At 46.5% G+C, this 20,632-nt stretch overlaps 2 protein-coding genes across 3 annotated transcripts; one reads left to right on the forward strand and one right to left on the reverse strand.

Moving 5' to 3' along the window:
* Positions 1-29: 29 nt before the first annotated feature.
* gtpbp1 (GTP binding protein 1) lies at positions 30-8,026 on the reverse strand. Of its 2 annotated transcripts, XM_076023993.1 has the most exons (14): positions 7,583-8,026; positions 6,164-6,275; positions 5,375-5,555; positions 5,067-5,250; positions 4,161-4,325; positions 3,617-3,740; positions 3,399-3,513; positions 3,178-3,322; positions 2,884-3,066; positions 2,600-2,735; positions 2,282-2,460; positions 1,646-1,807; positions 1,292-1,342; positions 30-1,134 (listed from the first exon to the last, which is right to left on the reverse strand). In XM_076023993.1, the coding sequence occupies exons 1-14, from the start codon at positions 7,775-7,777 to the stop codon at positions 1,018-1,020; spliced, it is 2,049 nt and encodes a 682-aa protein (XP_075880108.1). In that variant the 5' UTR covers positions 7,778-8,026; the 3' UTR covers positions 30-1,017. The 2 variants fall into 2 exon arrangements, with proteins under 2 accessions (XP_075880108.1, XP_075880109.1); XM_076023994.1 differs by lacking the exon at positions 1,292-1,342 and having other exon boundaries at positions 7,583-8,024.
* A 2,947-nt stretch (positions 8,027-10,973) lies between these two features.
* On the forward strand, positions 10,974-14,965 carry lgals2a (lectin, galactoside-binding, soluble, 2a). Its single transcript, XM_076023996.1, has 4 exons — positions 10,974-11,131; positions 12,985-13,064; positions 13,985-14,156; positions 14,359-14,965. Exons 1-4 carry the CDS (start codon positions 11,123-11,125, stop codon positions 14,503-14,505), a joined length of 408 nt encoding a protein of 135 aa, XP_075880111.1. The 5' UTR covers positions 10,974-11,122; the 3' UTR covers positions 14,506-14,965.
* The last annotated feature ends 5,667 nt before the right edge of the window (positions 14,966-20,632 follow it).

Here is a 20,632-nt window from a genome sequence, read left to right on the forward strand (position 1 = left end):
ATGCATACTTCAAATGAAGGAGACAAAAGTTCAGTAAAGCTTGTTTATTCATGGCCGAATTTTTGAGCAACAAAGTGTCTTCACCGGGTAACCGGCCAATAGCGTTTCAGGGTACTAGAGTTACACCGCAAGTCCTGCATGTGTCGCCGAGTGTCTGCTGAGTGGTGGCGGGAGGTCGTGTGCTGTATATGTCTGTGCTAAACCTACTGGTCCAGGGTCTGGGATGTGGATGCATGGTGGGGACTATTGACTGGCTGAAAGATACAAGACCATTCTGCATGTATGCCAAATAAATGACCGCCCTGTCATGTAACAGATTCCTTTCTCATATATATATATCTCTCTATTTAGATTTTGAAATCAATGTGCCCTCGGCTACATTCATTTAAGTTGCATACAAGTTTTCTTTTTGTTTGTTTTTTTTTTTTAGTGGCATTTTTTCAGTCTAAGCACAAACTGAACAGCTGATTCATATATAAGTATAAATAGAATATTCCTTTTTTTCCCTGGAAATACATGTTGGGGGTTGGGGTGGTGGTGGGAGGGGTTTGAAAATTGACGGGGAGTTTTCAATTCTAGCTGCTCTTGTCGGTGCTGGTCCCTCGTTTTAGTCAGGATTTGGCCTCCCCGCCTTCGCACCGAGCGGAGGAGGCCCCACTGTTGGGATTCCATGGAAGTACAAAATCACAAAGTACCTGTCGCTTTGAAGTGAACCTCAAAAAACGTTTCAATCAGAAAAAACTCTTTGCTTGTAAAGGCAGCTTAAAAAACTGGGTGTTTTCGTTTGAGAACATACTCTTCAGACTTCCCTTAAAAAGACAACTACAGGACCTGGTGGTTTGTTTTTCTTCTGTTTTTCTTAAAAACGAACAAAAAAGAAAAGGCAAGCATAACTGAAGTGAGGAGTGTCCTGCTCCGATTATCTCTATCATTGTAATTTGTGAGATGAAGACACTTGGTGGAGTGACGGCGTAGACGAGGAAGAGGAGGAGGAGCATGGGGGGGGGGGGGGGGAGTTCAGCAGCCTCCCACTCCTGATGCAGAGGGGGCTGCTGTGGAGTTGGTGTTGTTGCCCTGGCCCTTTCCTTTATGCCTCTGGCCACCTCTTCTTCTTCCTCCTCCTGCAGACTTTGGCTGGAGGAAAGAAAATAAACACACTGTAAACAACATCTCAACACACGTCAGCCAACTTCCCCTCGAAAAAAACAAACAAACACACACACACACTCTCTACCCATGTTCTGTACTTGTTCCTTTTGTAAAGAGACAACCCTTTTTTTTTTTTTTTTACCTTGTTCTCTTTGTTGCCCTCTTTCATCTGAGGGTCTTCCTCTCCCTCTCCCTGAGAGGGTCAGCCATGCAAAGCAGAGGCAGGAGAGTGCGTGTGAAGCGGGTGGTTGTGGCGTGGGAGATTTAAAAATTTGGGGTGAACGAAAGGCAAAGAAAAAGAATCCAAGCCGGGGGTGTTAAGTGGCGAAGGAAGGAAGGAAGGAAGGAAAGGAGGAGAGGACAGGGCAGAGTAGCGAGTTAGAAAAGAGCACCGGTGTCAGGAAAAAGCTGCACTACAAGGCAAAAGCAGAGTCGCCGCACTTCATCAAAAGCCCCCCCCCCCCAAAAAAAAATAAAATAAATAAAGGCGCCTCACCAGTTGTGTCATGTTCACACCAGCTGGCGGTGCTATCGTAGCTCCGTCGTCGCCGGCCACGGCAGCGCCGTCCTCTTTCCTCTGTGGCGCCTTCTTTGTCGACTGCATTTTGATCTGTGGCGGTTTGGAGTTGGATGGCAAGTTGTTGGTGGATTGCAGCAGCTGCAAAAAAACGTAAGTTGACATTTTTCTTTCTTCCGTTATTTTAAATGTATTACCGCGTTGTCCAGCTAAGCCCAGGCGAGGGCTAACCGTAACCCCTTTTTTTACGGAAGGACAAGTGCTTCGTGTAATGGCTTTTTACTTAAAGTGCAGCCTTGCTGATGTGCGTCCTCTAAAGTCGTGAAAAGTAGTTTTAATCTGCTCTTAAAACCTTTATACCAACCAAGTTCTCATGTCGGACTCTAGTCAAGCTGCCATTTGCAGCAATGTATCCAAAAAGCTTGCTTGACTGAGTGTGTCCCCTGCTTTTGGCCCCTCTCTGCTAAAACTTTGTCTGCAATCATTTTAATGAATAATTGAATTTGTGGTGCGTTCAATGAATGGTGGCCAATACTAATGAAAACAGCTTTCGGAAGCTTTAAATGCCTGCTTAGAAATCTCCCAACGGCTGACTGATCAAGAACTGGGTGTCACCTTAGTGATGGTGCCGACCGCCTTGGTGCGTCCCTCTCTGAACACCAGTCTCTGGTCACAGTGCAGGTACTCGGGAGTCTTGATGAAGCGGAAGTGGACCGAGGCTTTGTCCCCTGTCCGTAGGCAGTCTCTGTTCATGGACAAGATGGTGGCCGTCTGCCTTATGCTGCCGCAGTGCACTAAGTAGAAGATGAGGACGTGACACAGATGAGTACAAAGATTCTGGTGACAAACGAAGGAACCTGCACCTACAAGGAAGCAAACCAAAGCTGCAAAGAGCAAGGTTGCTTTCCTTGCAATCTGCGTAGGGCGACCCACCCATGGCCTGGTATCGGGGGGATATCGTAGTGGGGTGGTGCAGGACCAGGATCTCGGCCTCGAACTCCCAGGTGGCCAGTGGGCACAGCTTTGGCGATACCATCACCATCCCTTTCCTTATGGACGAACGCTTGATCTGCACAGAGAGCGCCGGGATTGGAGGAAAGACGACTTGCATTTGTTTTGTTTTTTTTTTTGTGCACAAGCAGCAATTCGGACAATAAACAAACATAAAAAATAATCTCAGGCTCTCCGTAGCTGGAAAAGATGTTTTTGCTACAAACCTTTTTGAGGGCAAATGAGGCTGTCTGCCCCCCCCTGACCTCCTTGACTGGCATTCGCTTGCGGTGAATTGACTTTACAGCGATGGGGATGAAGCTGCCCAAGGGGTCCGGTCCTAGTAGCATCGTGTCGTTCAGTCGTATTAGCCCTCGTAGAGTAGTTCCAGATACTACTGTGCCAACTCCCTGAGCAATGAACAGAAACCGGTTTCAGGAGTAGTAAGTATAGTATACAAGGCCTCCGCTTGTATTTTTAAAAGTAAAAAAAAAAATGCAGGAATCATTATGTGTCAGTACCGGTACTGAGTAGGTGTCGTCTATCTGGAACTCGGCGGGCTGGTCGTCCCGGTAGGCGGTCCTGGAGGATAGCAGGTTGAGGAACATCTTGAGCAGGTCCATGTTCTCTCCGGTCACATTGGAGATTTGAAAGATTGGGCACATTCTGTTGAGGAAAGTCACACACACAGGTCAGGGCGTTTGTTGGCTCAGTGGAAATCTTACCACTTCAGACAAAGTACCTCTCTGAGCTGAAGTTGGACGCAGTGACTATGACATCATCCTTGTTCTGAACCAGAACAGGGATCTTCCTACAGCCGGGGGACTTGAGTAGCCTCTGGAGCAGCTTTAGCGTCTCTGTTGGAAGCATGGACCAGAGGAGTTCCAGCGTAAACACAAGCAGCCTCGACTGCGTGGACCCAACTGACGGCCGTAAGGGGAAGTAGCGTGGTGCACTAACCTTGTAGGATGTTGGCCGGGCACATGTCTATCTTGGTGACCACTACAAACACGGGAACATTGAGGGCTAAGGCCAGTCCGAGGTGCTCTTTGGTCATCCCTACGATCCCTGCATTACTGCCCACCTGGAGAAGAGCCACAAGAGAAGATTTCACAATGCAACCAACCTCTTCTTCCACACCTTCAGCAAGTCGGTGCTAGTTGGTCTCATGACCACCAAGAAAACCATCCCCACTGCATTCACTCTCCCCTCCCCTCCCTCCCCCCCCCCATTGATCATTTAGAGTTGCCAGTTAGCTTAATGAGCATGTTGCTGGACAGTGGGAGGAAACTGGAGTACCAGGAGAGAACCCCCCCACATGCAAACTCCGCACAAAAAAACGTCCAAGAATCAAACCCGCAGCCTTCTTGAGGCGACGGTGCCCCGTATTTTAAACAGAAGTTTAAACCCCAGTGATTGTACACATGTTGTTAAAATTGAATACCCCCCATTATCCAGAATGATGACGATAATTCCCCATCTAAACAAACATTCGCCTTCTCACCATGAGCATGCAGAAGTCAGGCAGGTGTCCAGTCATCCCGAACACGGTGGTCTTGAGGTATTTCTCGTGGCCAGCCAGGTCTATGAAAGTGATGACCTTGGAGGACTTCTCACAGATTTTGGTCCAGTCCAGGCTTCCTCCGTGACTGTCCGGCTTATTCACCACCTGAATAATGCCGAAAAAATGGGCTAGATTAAATCCACAGGACTCGCACTGCCATTAAGTCGTCGGCGCCTTGCCTATCTTTTGTAGAAGGTGAACCTTTTCATTTTCAGTCTTGTCAAGTTCTCATATTTGTTCTTGTGCATTAACAACAACTTGAACCTGAAGTGGTGCCACCTCTGCCTATCACACACTAGAGCAGTGGTTCTCAAACTTTCTCTGTCACGCCCCACCTTGGAGGAAGAAAATTGTTCTAGAAGCCCCAAATTTGATGTGGCTGTGTCTTGATGGATCCCGATGAACCTGCAAGTGGCCCCATGTCTCCAGGACAAAGTTGACTTTTGACCCGATAGACTTGCACCCGCTTCAAGTCCGGCGTGAATGACACCATCGTTTCGCAGCTACTCACGCCACCGCCAGACTCCTGAATTCTTCTTTTCGTCCCTGTCAAATATTTGTCCATCCTGTGTACCTGAGCAACGTTTTTCTTAGCTACAACCTACTGAACACTTTTTGTTAATTGTTCCACGGTGGAAACATTAGTTCCCCCGGGCGCCTCGTTCCCCCCCCCGACGTGACTCTGTGCCCCCCCCCCCCCCCCCAGTTTTCTGTCACAGCCTGAAGACAAAACAAGGACTTGTAATGATTCACAACAAAACAAGGAAAAGAACCCCTTCAAGCAACACAATTGTTTTTCTACTGTGAAAACCCCCAAGGCGTGATTGCAACTTCTGAAAATGTTACCTGTCCCTCCTGGTCAAAACCCAGGATATCGTTCCCCACGCTGCTGGTCCTGCCGCTCTCCATCTCGTGTTTGTGTCTGAAGAGCTTCTGGCGGGCGAACCCCCTGCCGTTGTCCAGCTCCCCGTGCGTTAACACTCCCAGCAGTGTGCTTTTCCCAGCGTCTACGTTACCCACCACAGCAACCCTGCAGGAAACCGTGAGACCCAAACATTTCGTTACTGCTGAAAACAAAAGAAACGGCGGTCAGCATTTGGTGGCACAGCGGCAGACGGTTTCTACCCTAACCCTAAGTGACGCTGAGGACTGACCTGACCTCCAGGAAGTCCAGCTCACCCACGCGCCTGCGTATCAAATAATCGCGCACCAGACCAGCAGCCTCGTTGCGCTCTCGGAGAGGGATGAGGTCAGCATCCAGCTGCTCGCACATGGAATGAACGGTGGCAACTGATGCCTCCATGTCTTTCTCATCCAGACCCCAGTCGCCACCGTCTGGAAAAAGCCAGTGGAAGGGACATGAAGAGGTCAGAGGGTAACAAAACAACCAAATGTTATGTAATTACAGCTGTAAGTTGATGTTTATGGGGACTGAGTCTTCCCTCACTATGCCTTACTCTAAGAAAGAAATCCCCCCCCCACCCCACCCTGCATTTCTGTTGCATTCCTGCTGTGCAGAGTGTCTAGGTAAGGTAAGTGAAAACCCAAAACAATAGGCCTTTAAAAAAAAACAACAAAAAAAACTCCCAGTTTTATTACAGTCTCAGTTGGTATTTCCCCCTCTCAGTTAAAAGAAGGGGAAAACAAAGGTGGACCAGTTGGGATTCACCCGGGTCTTCCAGACCACAGTTCAAGCTCCTATTCGCTGGGATATTTCGATGTATACATTTCGCTGCTGTCAGGCACATTGCTTCGCCTTATACTTGCTAAACACGGGGCTGCCACAGGTGCATTTCTGGGTTAAATGAGAAGTACAGGCATCTGTTGTGAGCATTTCAACTATGGTGCTGAATCTGTCAAATCCTTAAAACAAAAACAAAAAAGTTGTCAAACAAAATGCTGACACTTTCTAAAGCGCATTTAAATAACAGTCTTGTTCTCACCGGAGCCCATCCCGACCACATAGATGGTCTCTCCACATCCCTCCTCCATCCTGTCCCGTAGCTGGCGAAGTAACGAGTCGTACTGCTCCCCATTGGGACTGACGAGTGCCAGCTTATTGGGAGTGAAAGAGAAAGAGGGGAGAAAAGCACAAACTTAGTAGGACTCCAGGGACAGGCCTGGTGAGGCGGCTGTTGGGCAGCAAACACACAGTTTTAAACGTAGACTATGAGTGACTCAAATTTCATTTGTCCAGTGCTTTTCTAAACCCATCTGTGTATCTGGTCTAAACTCCACAGAAATTAGCAAAATCCAGACTACTTGTTTGCTGGCCACTCTTAAAAATGTGTCCTATTAGTAAGAGTTAAGAAAAGGGTGCAATTGTAGGTTATTCCAGGATGACATCTAATGACATGGCAAATATAACTTGGTGTTTAGTACATGTTGGTTGGGTCCATTTTTTAAAAAAAAATTAACAAGGGCTTCATGTCATATGGACCTCTTGGTAAACACAGCTGTCATTTTTCCCACTGGACGGCAAACTGTACCTGAAGGTCACCTCTTAGAGCAATAGTCTATCCTCTAAGTAAAAGATGAGAAAGTTAATGATCAGAACCGCAACTTTAAAAAGAGAGGGAAAATTAAATGCATAGGTAACGTAAAGTATCGTACAATAGGTCAAAGTAGATTACAAAGTACATTAAGGGCTGACGCAAACCTATGAACAAGAGGGCAAAAGGTAAACAAGACACGGCCAGTGTGAATTTGCTCTAATGCGTAAATGAACATTAATTGCTGGCAAAACGTCTTAAACGTCACTATTTCACTTAATTTTCAAAATTCTACACAGAAAACCTGTTATTGAAAGAAAACATATGTTTAAGTCATGATGTATTCCTTTAACGTGGATTCCTTGCCGGTTGAATTAGTCATAGGTTGTCGCTAACTGCTTTATCTTGTTGCCCAGCGTTTCATCAGTGAGGATTCCCTCCCAGTTATTTATTATTATCATCATTAGCTGAGTAACCACGACCTCCCTCGAAAGGCATTTCCTCGTTTTTCGGACAAGAACTGTGGTGAAAACCTGCCGTGCTAGCAGCATATGGTGCAGCGAGCCTCCACAAGCAACAGAGCTCTGACGTGGTTGACACGATAAAAGCGTGCGTTGGCAATTAGCATTAGCCACGGCTAGTGTCCAAGCTAACTAGACGCTAGCGAAAGCGATCGCGGAAATGCAAAAATGCCAGTCGATGCGCTGCTTTCGCGTGGTTGCAACGGGCGCGCGTTGGCCGTGTGGTTATCGCCCGGCGTTCGACGTCGGGTCATAAGATGAGTTTGGCGAAAAACGGCACGATTTGTCATTCATTCATTCCGGCTAACGGTAGCTCCGCGCTGCCAAAACAAACAAGGCCTAGCGTTACCTTGTTGCTGAAGTCCACCCCCCGGTCCTCGGGCTCGCCGTTGAACGCGTCGCCGTCCTCGAAGCACTCATCGTCGGCGTCGTCTCCGCACCCCCCTCGGTCCGGAGCAAATATACTCGCGGGGACTAGAGCGTCGGCAAGCGGTATGGAGCCCGGGCTTATTGCGGCCTCATGCCCCCCTTGTATCGATGCCATTTTTTAGGACAGACTCGCAGGAACTAAATTAGAAGATATCCTACGTGACAACCGCAGGAAGCCAAACGCGTAAAACGTAACCCCGGACCCTGCGCCGCGCACTGCCGCCAACGTTGGCTAATTAGCTATGCAATGGTCTTGAAAGAAGCGAGCTTAAAGTAGTTACAGTCTCACGTTCGCGGATATTTTAAATGTCATCTTGGCTTGTTTACGTGTCTCCAGTGTGCAAGTGGGTCAATTTAAAACTGCAACTACAGCCTCATCAATAATTATGACGGTAAACGCGACTAGCCACGCCTCTTTTCACTCAACCTACCAACCGTGTGAGAGTGACCGGGAATATGCAAACAGCGGGCCAATAGAAGCGAGGGGGTTGTTCATATGATTAAAGTGTACCTGGGGTGGCCCGCTCCGCCGTGTGTTTCTGTGTGTGTTATGGTGCAATCACAGTGTAACATTCCTGTATTACTGTTGACTTATGTTCACTGAGATTTGCTTTCATTAATTAAAAAAAAAAAAAAAAAAAGATTTCCGCGAGTACCAGGCTTTCATTGTGTCTTTTCTGTTGCTTCTAACACATGTTTTATGTGTTGACCAGATATTCAAAGAAACTTTGATCTGTCATTATGAACAAAAATAAACCTGGCATTCGACTTTAAAAACAGGTCAGTTGGAGGGAGTGTTTGAAATAAAGGATTGTTGTGTAACAAGTATTTGTCACTTGAGCAAGAGCCAGTCCTCTAATGTACCTTGCAGACGTTTTCAAGGTATTTCATCATGACCTAGCTTTTATGCTAGCAAAGTAGTGAGGATGTTTATGGTATTAACCCTTTGTTTTACCGGTTTTTGAATATTTTTTTTGTTTTGTTTTTATGTTCAAAAGAGACTATAAAAGATGTTATTAAACTGGCAAATGTCATGTGAACAAATGTAGATTTGTATTTTTTTACGTTGCTTAGAATTTAAAATTGGTTTGAAATCTCAAGACACTCCACCATCCCTGCTTTGCTCTGGGTTAAACCTGTGGGCCTTTGATTGTAAATGTAAGAATTTATTCAGTGTTTTCATTTAGGCTGGAATTCTTGGTTGTCTGAGTTATGAGTTCCTCTGTTGACCCTGACGTCACTGCAATAAGACTGCAAACGTAATGTGTAGGCAAATTGTTGCACTGCCTCTATGGTACCCATAGAGGGGAGCAGTCAGACGCATTGAAAAATTGACTTTGTGTGTAAAACGTTAAAGGCTCCTTGATTGCCAGCCTTCTACTTCGCAGCAGTTAGGACCTATCACAGCTGGCAGTCCCAGCAAAGCAAACCAAAAAAAATGTTTCTCCCTTGTGATATCTCTTTTTTTTTTTGGGGGGGGGGGGGGGGGGGGGGGGCATTTTCAGGTTTTTTTTCTTCTTCTTCATTTTCAATTTCAAATCAAATGGCACACAGATGCTATTTGTTTTCAGATGAATGTAGCATCTGTATTTATTTTTCTACTCTGAATTCACTCTGACAATGAATTGATCCAGTTTTGTGCTGGTACAAACACATAATAACAACATTAACGAACTTCTTTATATTCAAGTGTGTGGACGTGTGAGTGTGTGTTTTGTTTGTTTGTGGAAGTCTTTGAGCTCGCTGTCATGAGATCAGCTGACTGTCTTGAGACTGGGTCGAGGGGCGTTGGAAGAGAACATCGAAGATTTTTGTGCCAAATAAAAGTTACATCACATGAGCCTGACAACAACGGTTTGTTTATTAATTTCTACGAGTCACAGGGCAGTTTCGCAAGGAAGCGTACATTACAAATAACAGCATGCATGGTATGTGGTTAATATCCAGCAGCTGATGTGTGGATGTAATGACTGCAACTCCTCTAATTCTTTTTTTTTTTGAATATGTTTTGCATTTTTTTGGATGGCTGCAGGCAGCAGCTGTGTGGACTAACAAACCTCTCACTGTTGTTCGCTGAACAGTCGGAGAGAACAGCTGAGCTTACGGGCCAGTCCCAGTTGCTTCGAAGCCACACTTGTGTGCGAATGAGTCCGCTTGAAAGTGGACACTGCGTTGGTGATCAGCACATTCCTTCCCCTTTGACCCCTTTGTCACCACAGCCCCTGCCATAGGTGTATCCCCAACAAGCAGTTACTCTGTCCGTCTGTCTGGTATCAGTATTAATCGTGTATATATATATCCACATCGAAGTGTCTGTGTACTATTAAGCTATCTGCTGTCAGTATTAAATGATCTACTGTATTATGCATGAGTTAAAAAGAACATATGCAATATTAATCTATGTAGTGTCAGTTGTAATCTATTTATTATGAGTGCTAAACCTCATCTAGAATCAGTATTAAACTGTCTAACTACAACTAGTATTCATCTTGGTATCTAAGTCTTCATATTTCTATCTAGTCTCTGTATTAAACTATATACTGTATATAGTAGCGGTATGAAAAATAATCTACGTTCTGTATCAATATATCAGTATCAATCTGTCCATAGATTTGTATGCGCATTAAATTCACCAAACTTTAGAAACAGTATTTTGTCTGTTTAGAGAAAACAGTTTATAGAACAGCACTTAAAATAAAACAGTAAAAACGTAGACATGTTAGATCACTTAAAATCACAGGATTTTAAAGTTCAATAGTTTTGACTGTTGCTGTGGCGTCGTCATCCTGCCACGACAGCTGAGAGTCACTTCGGGGGCCAACGGTTGGAGAAAAGTTTGGTTCATCACATCAGCGTCTCGAGGTCAAAGATCATATTCAGAGTTTCCAAATCCTGTCCACAGTTGCACTTTGGCTCGGGTCTCGCCTAAGTGCAGAGTTTACTTTGTGATCCCCAACTGCTGCCATTTGATCCTACTATGACTTACAGTCTATATACAGTAAGTGGGTGTACAGGGCCGTCTGCTCTGCCAAATATTTAGCTGACTGCCAGGCAACAAACTCACTTCTATTTTTATCCGGCGCTCCATCTAGTCTGCCGCTCACCGTCGGAGCTGAACCTCTGTCGGGTCACGTCGAAACAATCTGGTTTAGATAAAACAAACCCGTCCTTTAATCGAGACTGTGGCAAAAAAAAAAAGAAAAACGAAAGACAAAAAAAAATCTGTTGAGCTCTAAATGAACAGCCGAGTGAGTCGTTTAAGATCGTCGATCTCACGATGACATCACCGGCCCAGTGTTCTCCCGAGGGCTGGCGGTATTTGCGGCTCGGGGTGTCACTCAGGTTGAAGGAACCGCCCACACTGAATACATAAATACCCTCCTGACTGGACTCGGTGAAGCGAGGCCCTGCTGCAACTCACGTCTCCTCAGCTGCACCCAACCAAAGTAGATCTGCAAAGATGATGAAAGTGAGTAAACTTTTTCTTTTTATTATCATTATTTCAGTTCCTGCCGCACTGCGTCTGTGCCCCAGTAATCTCTGCGTCTCGTCACATCTGCTAATACTGAACTGCCCATTGTCCTGCGACCTTCTTTTATATAATCATGCAAAATGTTTTAATAGGGAAATCCCAGATTTCCTTTTATGGTCAAAGTATTCACCGCAGAGCACTGATCCAAACTGAAGAAAGTCGACACGTCTCGGCCGTCGGGCTCCTCCTGCGCTCATTGAATTAAACCCCGACTCCTCTCGTCCTCGGCCGTTGCTGTGTCACCGTTCCAAGGCCGAGCGCAGGCTGCGGTGCGGTCTGCTCTCAAGAAACTGCTTAGCATGATTGGTGGGAAAAGATGCTCGGATGGGTCACTGCAAGGATGCAGGGGATGCAGCCTAAACCACCTTTACTAGGCATGTAGGATTTTCTGCATTTTGTCTAGTTTTAATCTTCATTCCTGAAAGAGGAAGGGACTGTTTCGTTTCTCTCTAAAGAATCGACAGTTTTACAGAGAGAGAGAGAAAGAGAAATCAAACGGCCCCTCTTAGATTCAGGTCGTGCAGTGCTGTGCTGCACAGATTTTCAGTTCCACGTGGAGTGTCCCAAGATGGAGGAAAGGGGGAGACTTTGTGCCAAGTGCACTGATTTAGCATCTTTTCCAGAGTGTCTCACTGATTCAGCTGCCAGCTCCCAGCTCCGGCCTCGCCCCCCCCAGGCCTCCGTGCCATTGGGGCGCCGGTGCTACACGATTACACTTGGACTCTGTCGCGGAAAGAATGTCTTGGTACCGTGCTACCCGGCCCCTCCTAAGCCCAACCCTCCCCTCTTATTTCACGTCTCTCCAAAGTGCGGCCCCCTTGCCCCTCGCTCCTCGTCATCGAGCAGAATGAACGTTCGGCACCGGTAATGATAGCGAGGGATTATCTCTCCCTCCCATCCCCTCCCAAACAGCTGCAGCGCATTAAAATCTCAGACGCGCCGTGGAGTTTCTTGTCCCTGTGCCCTGAGAACCAGCCACGTAATGCAATCATCCAAGCTGAAATCACAAGTATTACTGACGTTAATTCAAATCGGGAAGTGCAAATGTTTCCGCCCTGTTCTCGTTCTGCTTTTGGCATTGAACGAGTGTCAAGAGTCGGCGTTTGTCCCCTGCACTTCATTGCATATCATAAATACTTTAAGCCCGACTAAAATATTGTGAAACAAATGGCTGCTATTATTATTATTGTGCTCGTTGCCTTGGGAACAGCTCCCGGTTCCACAGATGCATCAGTTGACAGTGTGACAGAATGGCAACCGTGGCGATTTGTGTTTTAATGACCAGGGAGCGAGGAAGGGGGAAGAAATATGGGTTGCTCAAGTACGATTTCCAAATCGTGCATGGCTCAGTGTTTCCCTGCCACAGTGACAGAACCTGAACCCAGGGTTTCTGCTGTGTGCAGCCCTTTTTCTGCCCCCCCCCCCCCGTCCACGTCCACGTCTCCTTCATTGTGTGTCATCTAATTATTACGCTGTAGGAAAATGTTACTCGGCCACATGGTAATCTCTCCTCTTTTTTTTCTTCTTTTTTTTTTTTTTAAACATTTTATAGCATATGCCAAAAGCTGTGCACTGTAAATGGAAACAACGTTGAAGCTGGAATCTCTGACTGCTCTGTCAGAGGGAGTGTAATTTGAAACACATGTTTTCTCCTCATGAAAGAGCCGAGTGAGTCGGCGAGGTTGCCCGTGGTGCAGTCCTGTGGCCCGGAGCTGCAATAATAATTGGATCTACTGAGATATCTATTCATACTCTGATTTATTTCCCCCCCAACCCCCCATCTCGCGCAGGGTATGATTATAAAAAACATGTCCTTCAAGGTTGGCCAGACGCTGACCCTGGTCGGAGTCGCCAGGCCTGAGGCCTCAAAGTGAGTATACAGCAGTATATTATAACAGTATTATAACAGTAGAAAGCTCAAACTCCTAAACAACTCCTCTTGACTGAGAGGGTTCCGCTTGGCAGCAGCAGCAGCGGTTACTGTGTAATCTACTCCACAACAGACATACTTACCTAAAGGTCTTATTATATTAAGCAAATTTCATTTTGGAAATGTTCTCAAACAACGGTGTATCTCCATCCTGTCACTAGATTTAAAGGTCTCACATCATACCTCACTAATTCACCTGACCAATGTCTTTAGCTTTTCAGCGAGCTCCCCAGAAATGAGAAAAACATGTATTTGTTTTGATAAATTAGCTGACCCATTGTGATGTCACAAAGGGCAGCAATCTCACCTTTGGTTATTACGGAGCTGACTGGAAACCAGTGGGATCAAACGTCACATTTTCTACAGATCTGGTAAAGGATTCTAATGATAATCAATTATGCAAAGCTGCTCACCTATAATATAAAAAAAATAAATATCTAAAAATAGGAACGACATGGAATCTTTTCAGTATACAGAGACCTACAAAGACCCGGTGTCTTAACCGTAAATCTTAAATCCCAGATGAAGGTTAAACACTGACATCAATAAAACACCATCTGTCCTTATTCCTGTACTGGGACTGATTATGTAATCGTCCCTGTGAACGGCAGTGAGAGAACTTAACACTAGGGGGCAGTAACGTTTTAAATAAGCTTCTTTTACGCATCCCTTTAAAAATAAAACCCTGAATTTATCAAGTTGTCAAAAATGACTTTAATGATGAATGTTTGACCTCTGTGATATTGTGGAAATAAAAAAAAAATGCCATAAATCAAATAAGCGCATCTTTTCAATCACTATTTTAAACACAATGAGGCACTTGCTGGAAAACTCTTCTCCTCTGCTCCTTTTCATTGCAGCTTCATGGTGAACCTCGGCCCCAACGAGACGGACGTCACCATGCACATCAACCCTCGCTTCAACGCGCACGGAGACGAGAACGCGGTGGTTTGCAACTCCTGTCAGGGCGGCACCTGGGGCGAGGAGGTCCGCCAGGGAGGCTTCCCCTTCAAGCAGGGGGAGGAGTTCAAGGTAGGCCTATGCATAAAAGACTCCCTTAGAGGCTGTAAAGATCAGGTGTGTGCGCCATGTGTCTGGCCTGGAAAGGGGGTTCAATTTCATTTAAGAAGCTGATTTTATAGAATGGTCACATCAAGTCCACTCTGTCCCCCTTTTTTAATCGGCCTCTTCTGATGTCGCCCCCCCCACACACACACACTTACCTCTCATCTAGATTGTCATCACCTTCAACCCGGAGGAGTTCCAGGTGCTTCTGTCCGACGGCTCCACCATCGTCTTCCCGAACCGCATGGCCGCAGACAAGTACTCCCACATCAGCGTTGACGGCGACGCCCGCATCACCAGCATTGAAATCAAGTGAATCCCCCGAGGTCTTCTCCCGGGAGACGTTGGAGTTGATTTTTAGGGAGAGTTGTTGTGGATTTGTTTTTTTGTTTTTTATTATTATCGTCATTATTTTGAGTCCTTCCAACGTTGAGGTCTCACGCAGCCGAAGCTACGCTTCCTGAAGTGTTGAGTTGCCTTTTGAGGCGACTCTGCACCTTGCTCGTTTACGTGTGCAGACGCAAAGCAGCCACAGACGGAATAAGATTGTTGGGCGGATCAGAAATTCACTGGCAGAAACACTTGTGTCAGCCGCGCAGCTTTTAGCCAGAATTGGGAGAAGAAAAAAAAAAAAAAATGGGCACAGGATGTTCTCATTTGCTCGTAAAGGTTTCCTCGCTGCGTGTTCGCCGTCCTAGACATTCCACAGTTGTAACCAAGTGTGATGCTTGCCTTCAGAAACTGCATTAAAGCATCATTTTGTGACAAAATGAAAACGTGGACTTTGGTGGCTTTCTTCAAGTTGCACAAGCAAACCCCCCTCCCGCAACCCCCCCCCCCCCCTTTTTTTTTTTTTTTTTTTTTTTTTAATGAAACAAACCCTCCTCCCTCTCCAAGAACCGCGGAGGTGCTTGGTTTGTGAAAGGTCCTCCATAATTTAAAGACCCCCTCTGGACATGCTTTTATGTAACGAGTCGTATTTCACCTTTCGCCGTCCAATTCATTCTCATTTTCCACATCGCGCTCATGTTTGCAGGCTCTTGAGCAACGTTTCCTTTTTACAGCTTCTGAAGGCCCGCTAAATTGGATTTTTTTTTTTTATCATCATCATCCTCATGAAGCACAGAGGAAAATTTTCTACTTCCTGCGTGTGTGTGTGTGTGTGTGTGTGTGTGTGTGTGTGTGTGTGTGTGTGTGTGTGTGTGTGTGTGTGTGTGTGTGTGTGTGTGTGTGTGTGTGTGAAACAAGTTCAACCGGAGAAATGAGAGAGGAACGTTTGAGCGGATTAAGTTCACTCGAGTGAAACGTTCACAATAAGTGGCTTTGAGCTGACACGTGAAAATTGCTCATCATGGATTAGAATAATGTGTCGAGGCCGCAACCCATCAGCCAAACCGCGCTCTTCATCACTGTACAGTAAAGTCTGCACAGGCTTGCAAGGACCATACCGCTGTGTTATTGTTTTCTGCCCTGAGTTTTCCAGCTCAAATGTGTTTCTGCATTTCTCCATGGATTTACATGGAATGTGTCATTTAAAAAAGAAAAAAAAAATTCCATGGTAAAATATACCACACACACACACACACACACACACACACACACACACACACACAAACACTAGATGTCGCCATTGCTCCATTGATCCCCAGGCTGCCCAGTTGAACGTGGGAGACGAACTGCAGTGATTTGTGGGCCTTGGTTTGTTGCAGACTTTCCCAAAAACTAACCCAAAAACTGCCGTGAGGTGGTGTCAGAGTGTCGGGTCACAAGTTTATTATGCGTTTATGTAAGAAAACACTTTGCTCAAATATATATGTATGTGTATATATATATATATATATATATATATATATATATTACACATTATGTGTTGCATAATATCAGTGTAGTTAAAAATAAACAAGCAACAGCAACAAAAGAGAAACTCGTACAATTTTGCATCCAAATGCATGTCAAGTAAAGTGTCAGAAGTGCAGCATGCACAGATTCCAGCCCTCTTGGGGTTGAAATCTATTCTATGAAATCACTGACAGACTGAAAGAAAAAAAAAAGAGTCAAGGTGAATATCTGTGATGCAACACCTTAAACCAAAGCTGTATAATCTGACAGTTCTATTGATCTCTCGCTGGGTATTATGTGTTCGACATGCACAGAATAGCACTGAGGTGGAGATGACGGTATACGCACAACCTTCAGGGGTGCACCATTTTTTTTCTGTGTGTGTGTGTGTGTGTGTGTGTGTGTGTGTGCTTTTGAGACACTCATGAGTATTATTAAAATCTCTTCTGATGTAACTGAAGGCAATGTGTGCTTGTGTGTGTGTGTGTGTGTGTGTGTGTGTGTGTGTGTGTGTGTGTGTGTGTGTGTGTGTGTGTGTGTGAGACTGACTTTCCAGAGGTGGTGTGTGTGAGCTGGTTACTATGCTCGGAACCATAAAGACCAGCAGGATGACCTTTACCTTTATATGTTGGTCAGGTGTCAATGACAGCTATGTGTGTGCGTTTGTGTGTGCGCGTTGTATGTGTCTGTGTGCGCTCCAACGAAGGTGGGCTGTGAGTAAGTTTTACCTCAGCCCTGAAAAGGACAGAATTATGTTCCTGTCTTCGGCGAACTTCACTCTCCGAATCTGGACTCCTTGGGCCGGAAGCGTTAGCCAAAAGCATTTCCTGCCAGTAAAGTTGCTTGTGCACCCTGTAACGTCTTCAGCTATCAACTAATGCTAACATCTTAGCCTCATCAACGGTTCAATGATGAGTGCTAGTTTAAATTTTGTTTCTTAAAGACAGCTAAAGTATAGCTCCCAAAAACACTCATTTTTTTTCCCTCAGCTGTTTGTTGTTGTGTGAACATATTTAGAGACTTAAATAACTGCATTAAAGGAGAAAACGTAGCTGGGTGAGTTTCCACCAGGACAACTCAGTGGTTTTAGCCTGTGCATATTTGTCAGCCTCAGGCAAGTGAATATTAGCAGTTCCCTGTATTTGCCCTGGCTATGAATACTCTTTGCAGTGGAGCCACTTGACGGGGAACAAGTGGCTAATCAGAATGCAGCTGGTGTCTTGCTCTGTTCCTTCGCTCCTCTGTTAATGTTCACTTCCTGTCCTGCTAAAATTATTAAGCCACTGGTTTACGCTTGACGCGAGCAAAACGTCTTGATAGGTAACTGGAGTCCTGAAGCATTCTTGTAACACTGCTATGCACTTCAATATCTTCGCCCCCTGTGAGCGACGGCCAATTTAAAACCTCATTCCGTAATGAGAAACCCGAAAAAGGATGGCGGGGCTACATTTGGATTAAGCAGAATAATGTTTTCACGTTACCATGGAAACCGCTGGGGGCGAACGCTTCGGTGCCTGCATGCACACGGGGAAGGTAAAGTGTTGTCTTCTCCTTTTTCGGGGGAAAAGATGTCATGGAAAGGGCAACGCTCTCAATCTGAAAAAGACGAGGAGACGGTTGTTCCAACGCCGTCAGCGGGAGATGGACATTTTGACGCCCCTTGATGGCAGGAAGTGTCGGCGTTGATCTGTTTGCCTAAAAGTGGCTGCCTCTGAATCCTCTTTGCTGCCATCCAGGGTGGCATTTTGGCCTCGAGCACTCCTGTTGGAGGAGTTCCTTGACTGCTTGCTTGATGATATTTTTCCTTTCCTGGCTGTTCGTATTGTGTTTATATAATCTTATAAACTGCTGACTTAAACCCTGCCCTCACCCTTGAGACCTGATGTGCAGTAAGTACTTCGTACCACAACCAATCACATTTGACCCTTAACATCCGGTTTGCTTGACTGGTTGGAGCACTCCGCGCTGACCTAAGGCATGGTACACTTCTCTGGCTCCAGCACAGTTGGACTTAAGCTTGGGCGCCAGTGTGGTAGCGTAACGTGGACATGACTCACAGCCAAAATGACTGTTGGCAGCCGTCTACGAACAAAAAAGACTGAACGGCTCCAAAAATGATGACGCAATCGCAGGTAAACTGTAGGTCATGTTGGATTCAAGTGATGCGTGTCAAAGGAAGTGGATTTGCTCCTGCAGGAGTGAATGTGGCCTGGTCTGTTGTGGACGTGCCCCAAGATAGAAGTGGCGCCTTCAGAACATCACACCAGAAACGCATGTGCATATTATGGATGGATGGATGTTGTTCCCACACTCTTGCTCCCCACGCTCGTCCTTCATGGCACCCTGTACCCTCGGTAGCTCGCTGCTTAATCTGAATGCTAAATAAAATGGGGAGTGGGATGAGTAAAGCTTCCCGTGCAGAACAAATCCATTTTAAACATTACAGGCGCAACAGTCCTAGTGTTCACCATACTTCAGGCCAGGGACAATGAGTAACTTGCAATAGCGTCCTATTTCTGTCCCACCTGCAGCTAGGTCAGGGATTCCCTCCTTTTGTCTCCTTGAGTGATGAGCTCATCATCATAGTTGCAATGGCCATAAAACCATTAAGTTGGGAGCGTCTCAAGGCGTATCCGTTTGAAATCAAAGTTGAATTAATGATGATCCAGCCGCAAGGTCGGGGGTCGGGTGAAGTGTCGAGTTTTGGCGGTGAACGTTCGGCTTCTGAGAATGTCTGCATGCGTGTGTTCTCACAAATGCGGCATCGTGAGGAGCAGAAAAAACATTTCTCGCTAATGACATTTCAGACGGTCCCCGCTTTTCCTCCCATCTGTCTCATTAAAACTTGAATCCTGCGTCTTGAGTTGGGGAGCGAGCCACAGATTGCGTTTGGGGTTTTTGCGACGTACAAAATCCCGGCGCGCCCCGCTGCATTTCCAGACTCCATGCCCAGCAGAGATACTCCTCTCACTCTGTTGCCATGATGACGACACGCCGCCCCTGCCTCCGCCGTCGCCCTCTCTCGTCCTCTCCCGTCCTCCTTCTTACCCTCTCTGTCAGCCTTCGCTTTCGCTCCGTCCCTCTCCCCGCTCTCTTAATTGGAAATTATTCATTTTGGCTTCTTCCCCCCCCCGCTTCGTTATTTCGTGGCAGACTCGATCGATATCTCGTCGCGCGGCGCCGTCGGCGTACCACACACGCGTGTTTGCGTCGCTCGAGTGTCGGACGGAGCCTCGGGGCCCCTTTTTCGACGGCGCGGCCAATCAATCATGTTTGCGCTTTGATTAGCGTGTTCCAACCACCTCACTAATAGCGTGCCCCGAGGGGAACGCACGGGCGCCGGCGTGCAAATGTGTGTTTTTGCGCCGCAGATGTTAAACGCGTCTCCGTGTCTCCTCCACCTGCGCCGTGTCACTTGTGTGGCGCGCGAGCGAGCGAGCGAGCGAGCAAGCGAGTGCGCGGAATGGGAATGATTCACTTGTGCTTACATAAAGCCTTTGTCTATATTTAGCGCCAGCATGACTCCAGATTTCTGTGCTCAAGCTATCAGCCACACATTGAGATGTGCGTGGGCCCACCCGGAGCTCGCCGCGCTCCTGGATTCATGTTCCGCACGCCTGCCTCACCCTCCGGGCTCTGGCTCGGCGCAGCACAAACATGAGGACACATACATTGAAGGCAACCTGTTGGGCTCTTCCGGCAAAGTGATAGCGTCACCTTGGGGACTCTGAAGTGGAGATGGGCGTAGTGTTTGTTTGTTCAGAGAGCATAATGTTCTTTAAAAAAAAAAAAAAAAAGTAAAAGGTGTGAAACGTAATGGCAAATGTATGCAGGAGAGGACGGAAGCCTGTGTGGGCTTGTTGAAGCTGTCCCCAAAGAGCCTTGAAATTCAAGTCCCAAGCACAGGCAGGGAGGAAAAACAACAAAAATAAATATAATGTGAAGTCGAGGTAGAAACCTGCAGTGCTGTGACGGCACCCTCACATATTTTCAAGGATTAGCATATAGGAAAAAGGCATCCATATGGCATTCCTGCTGCCCAACACTGTTTCCTAGAGAGTAAAAAAGCGGCATGTATCAATTCTCAGCTTGTACGGTGGTCAGGACTGATAACTGATAGCGAGCTAACTGCCGCTGCCGTTAAAGGGTTTTACTTTTAACTGCACAATTATTATTCATAAGTCGAGCCAGTGCCTCTGAAAAAAAAAAAACTGCTCCTGTGAGAAACACAATAGAGCCGTTCGCTTGCCACAAGACTATGCAGGTGACCTTTTCCACGCCGCGAGCTCTTTCGCACGCCGGGCATCAGCCCTCGCTAGCGCTACAAATAGCTGCAGGTTTCATTTTTAAAGTTTACACTTTGGGCTCAGTGCATGTTGACACGGAGGGGGGGTCGGTGGTGGGGGGGGGGGGGGGGGGGGTTATCTCCAGGAGGGGAGCTATCTCCGCCCCGACTGTTGCAATGTCATCACGGTGGTGTCGCTCGGCTGGGTTTCACTCTGGATAATCCATTCGCAGCCTGTCGGCCGATGTCTTTGGCTCCGCTCTCGCCTCTGCCATCAACGCCGTTTAGACCCCGACGGTCGTCGGTGCTGTTCACTCGT

This window comes from Nelusetta ayraudi, unplaced genomic scaffold (assembly GCF_046127955.1).
Source record: "Nelusetta ayraudi isolate G7.1 ecotype Tasmania unplaced genomic scaffold, CSIRO-AGI_Nayr_v1 ptg000016l, whole genome shotgun sequence".
Classification (NCBI taxonomy): domain Eukaryota; kingdom Metazoa; phylum Chordata; class Actinopteri; order Tetraodontiformes; family Monacanthidae; genus Nelusetta; species Nelusetta ayraudi.

Excerpts from the sequence above, each read along its gene's own strand:
- lgals2a (XM_076023996.1), top strand. Across the intron at positions 13,065-13,984 it reads GCCAGGCCTGAGGCCTCAAA|CTTCATGGTGAACCTCGGCC; the intron begins GTGAGTATACAG and ends TTTTCATTGCAG. Across the intron at positions 14,157-14,358 it reads AGCAGGGGGAGGAGTTCAAG|ATTGTCATCACCTTCAACCC; the intron begins GTAGGCCTATGC and ends CCTCTCATCTAG.
- gtpbp1 (XM_076023993.1), bottom strand. The coding sequence starts at position 7,777 with ATGGCATCGATACAAGGGGGGCATGAGGCCGCAATAAGCCCGGGCTCC. Across the intron at positions 3,514-3,616 it reads CCCGGCCAACATCCTACAAG|AGACGCTAAAGCTGCTCCAG; the intron begins GTTAGTGCACCA and ends TGCTTCCAACAG. Across the intron at positions 2,736-2,883 it reads CCTCATTTGCCCTCAAAAAG|ATCAAGCGTTCGTCCATAAG; the intron begins GTTTGTAGCAAA and ends CTCTCTGTGCAG.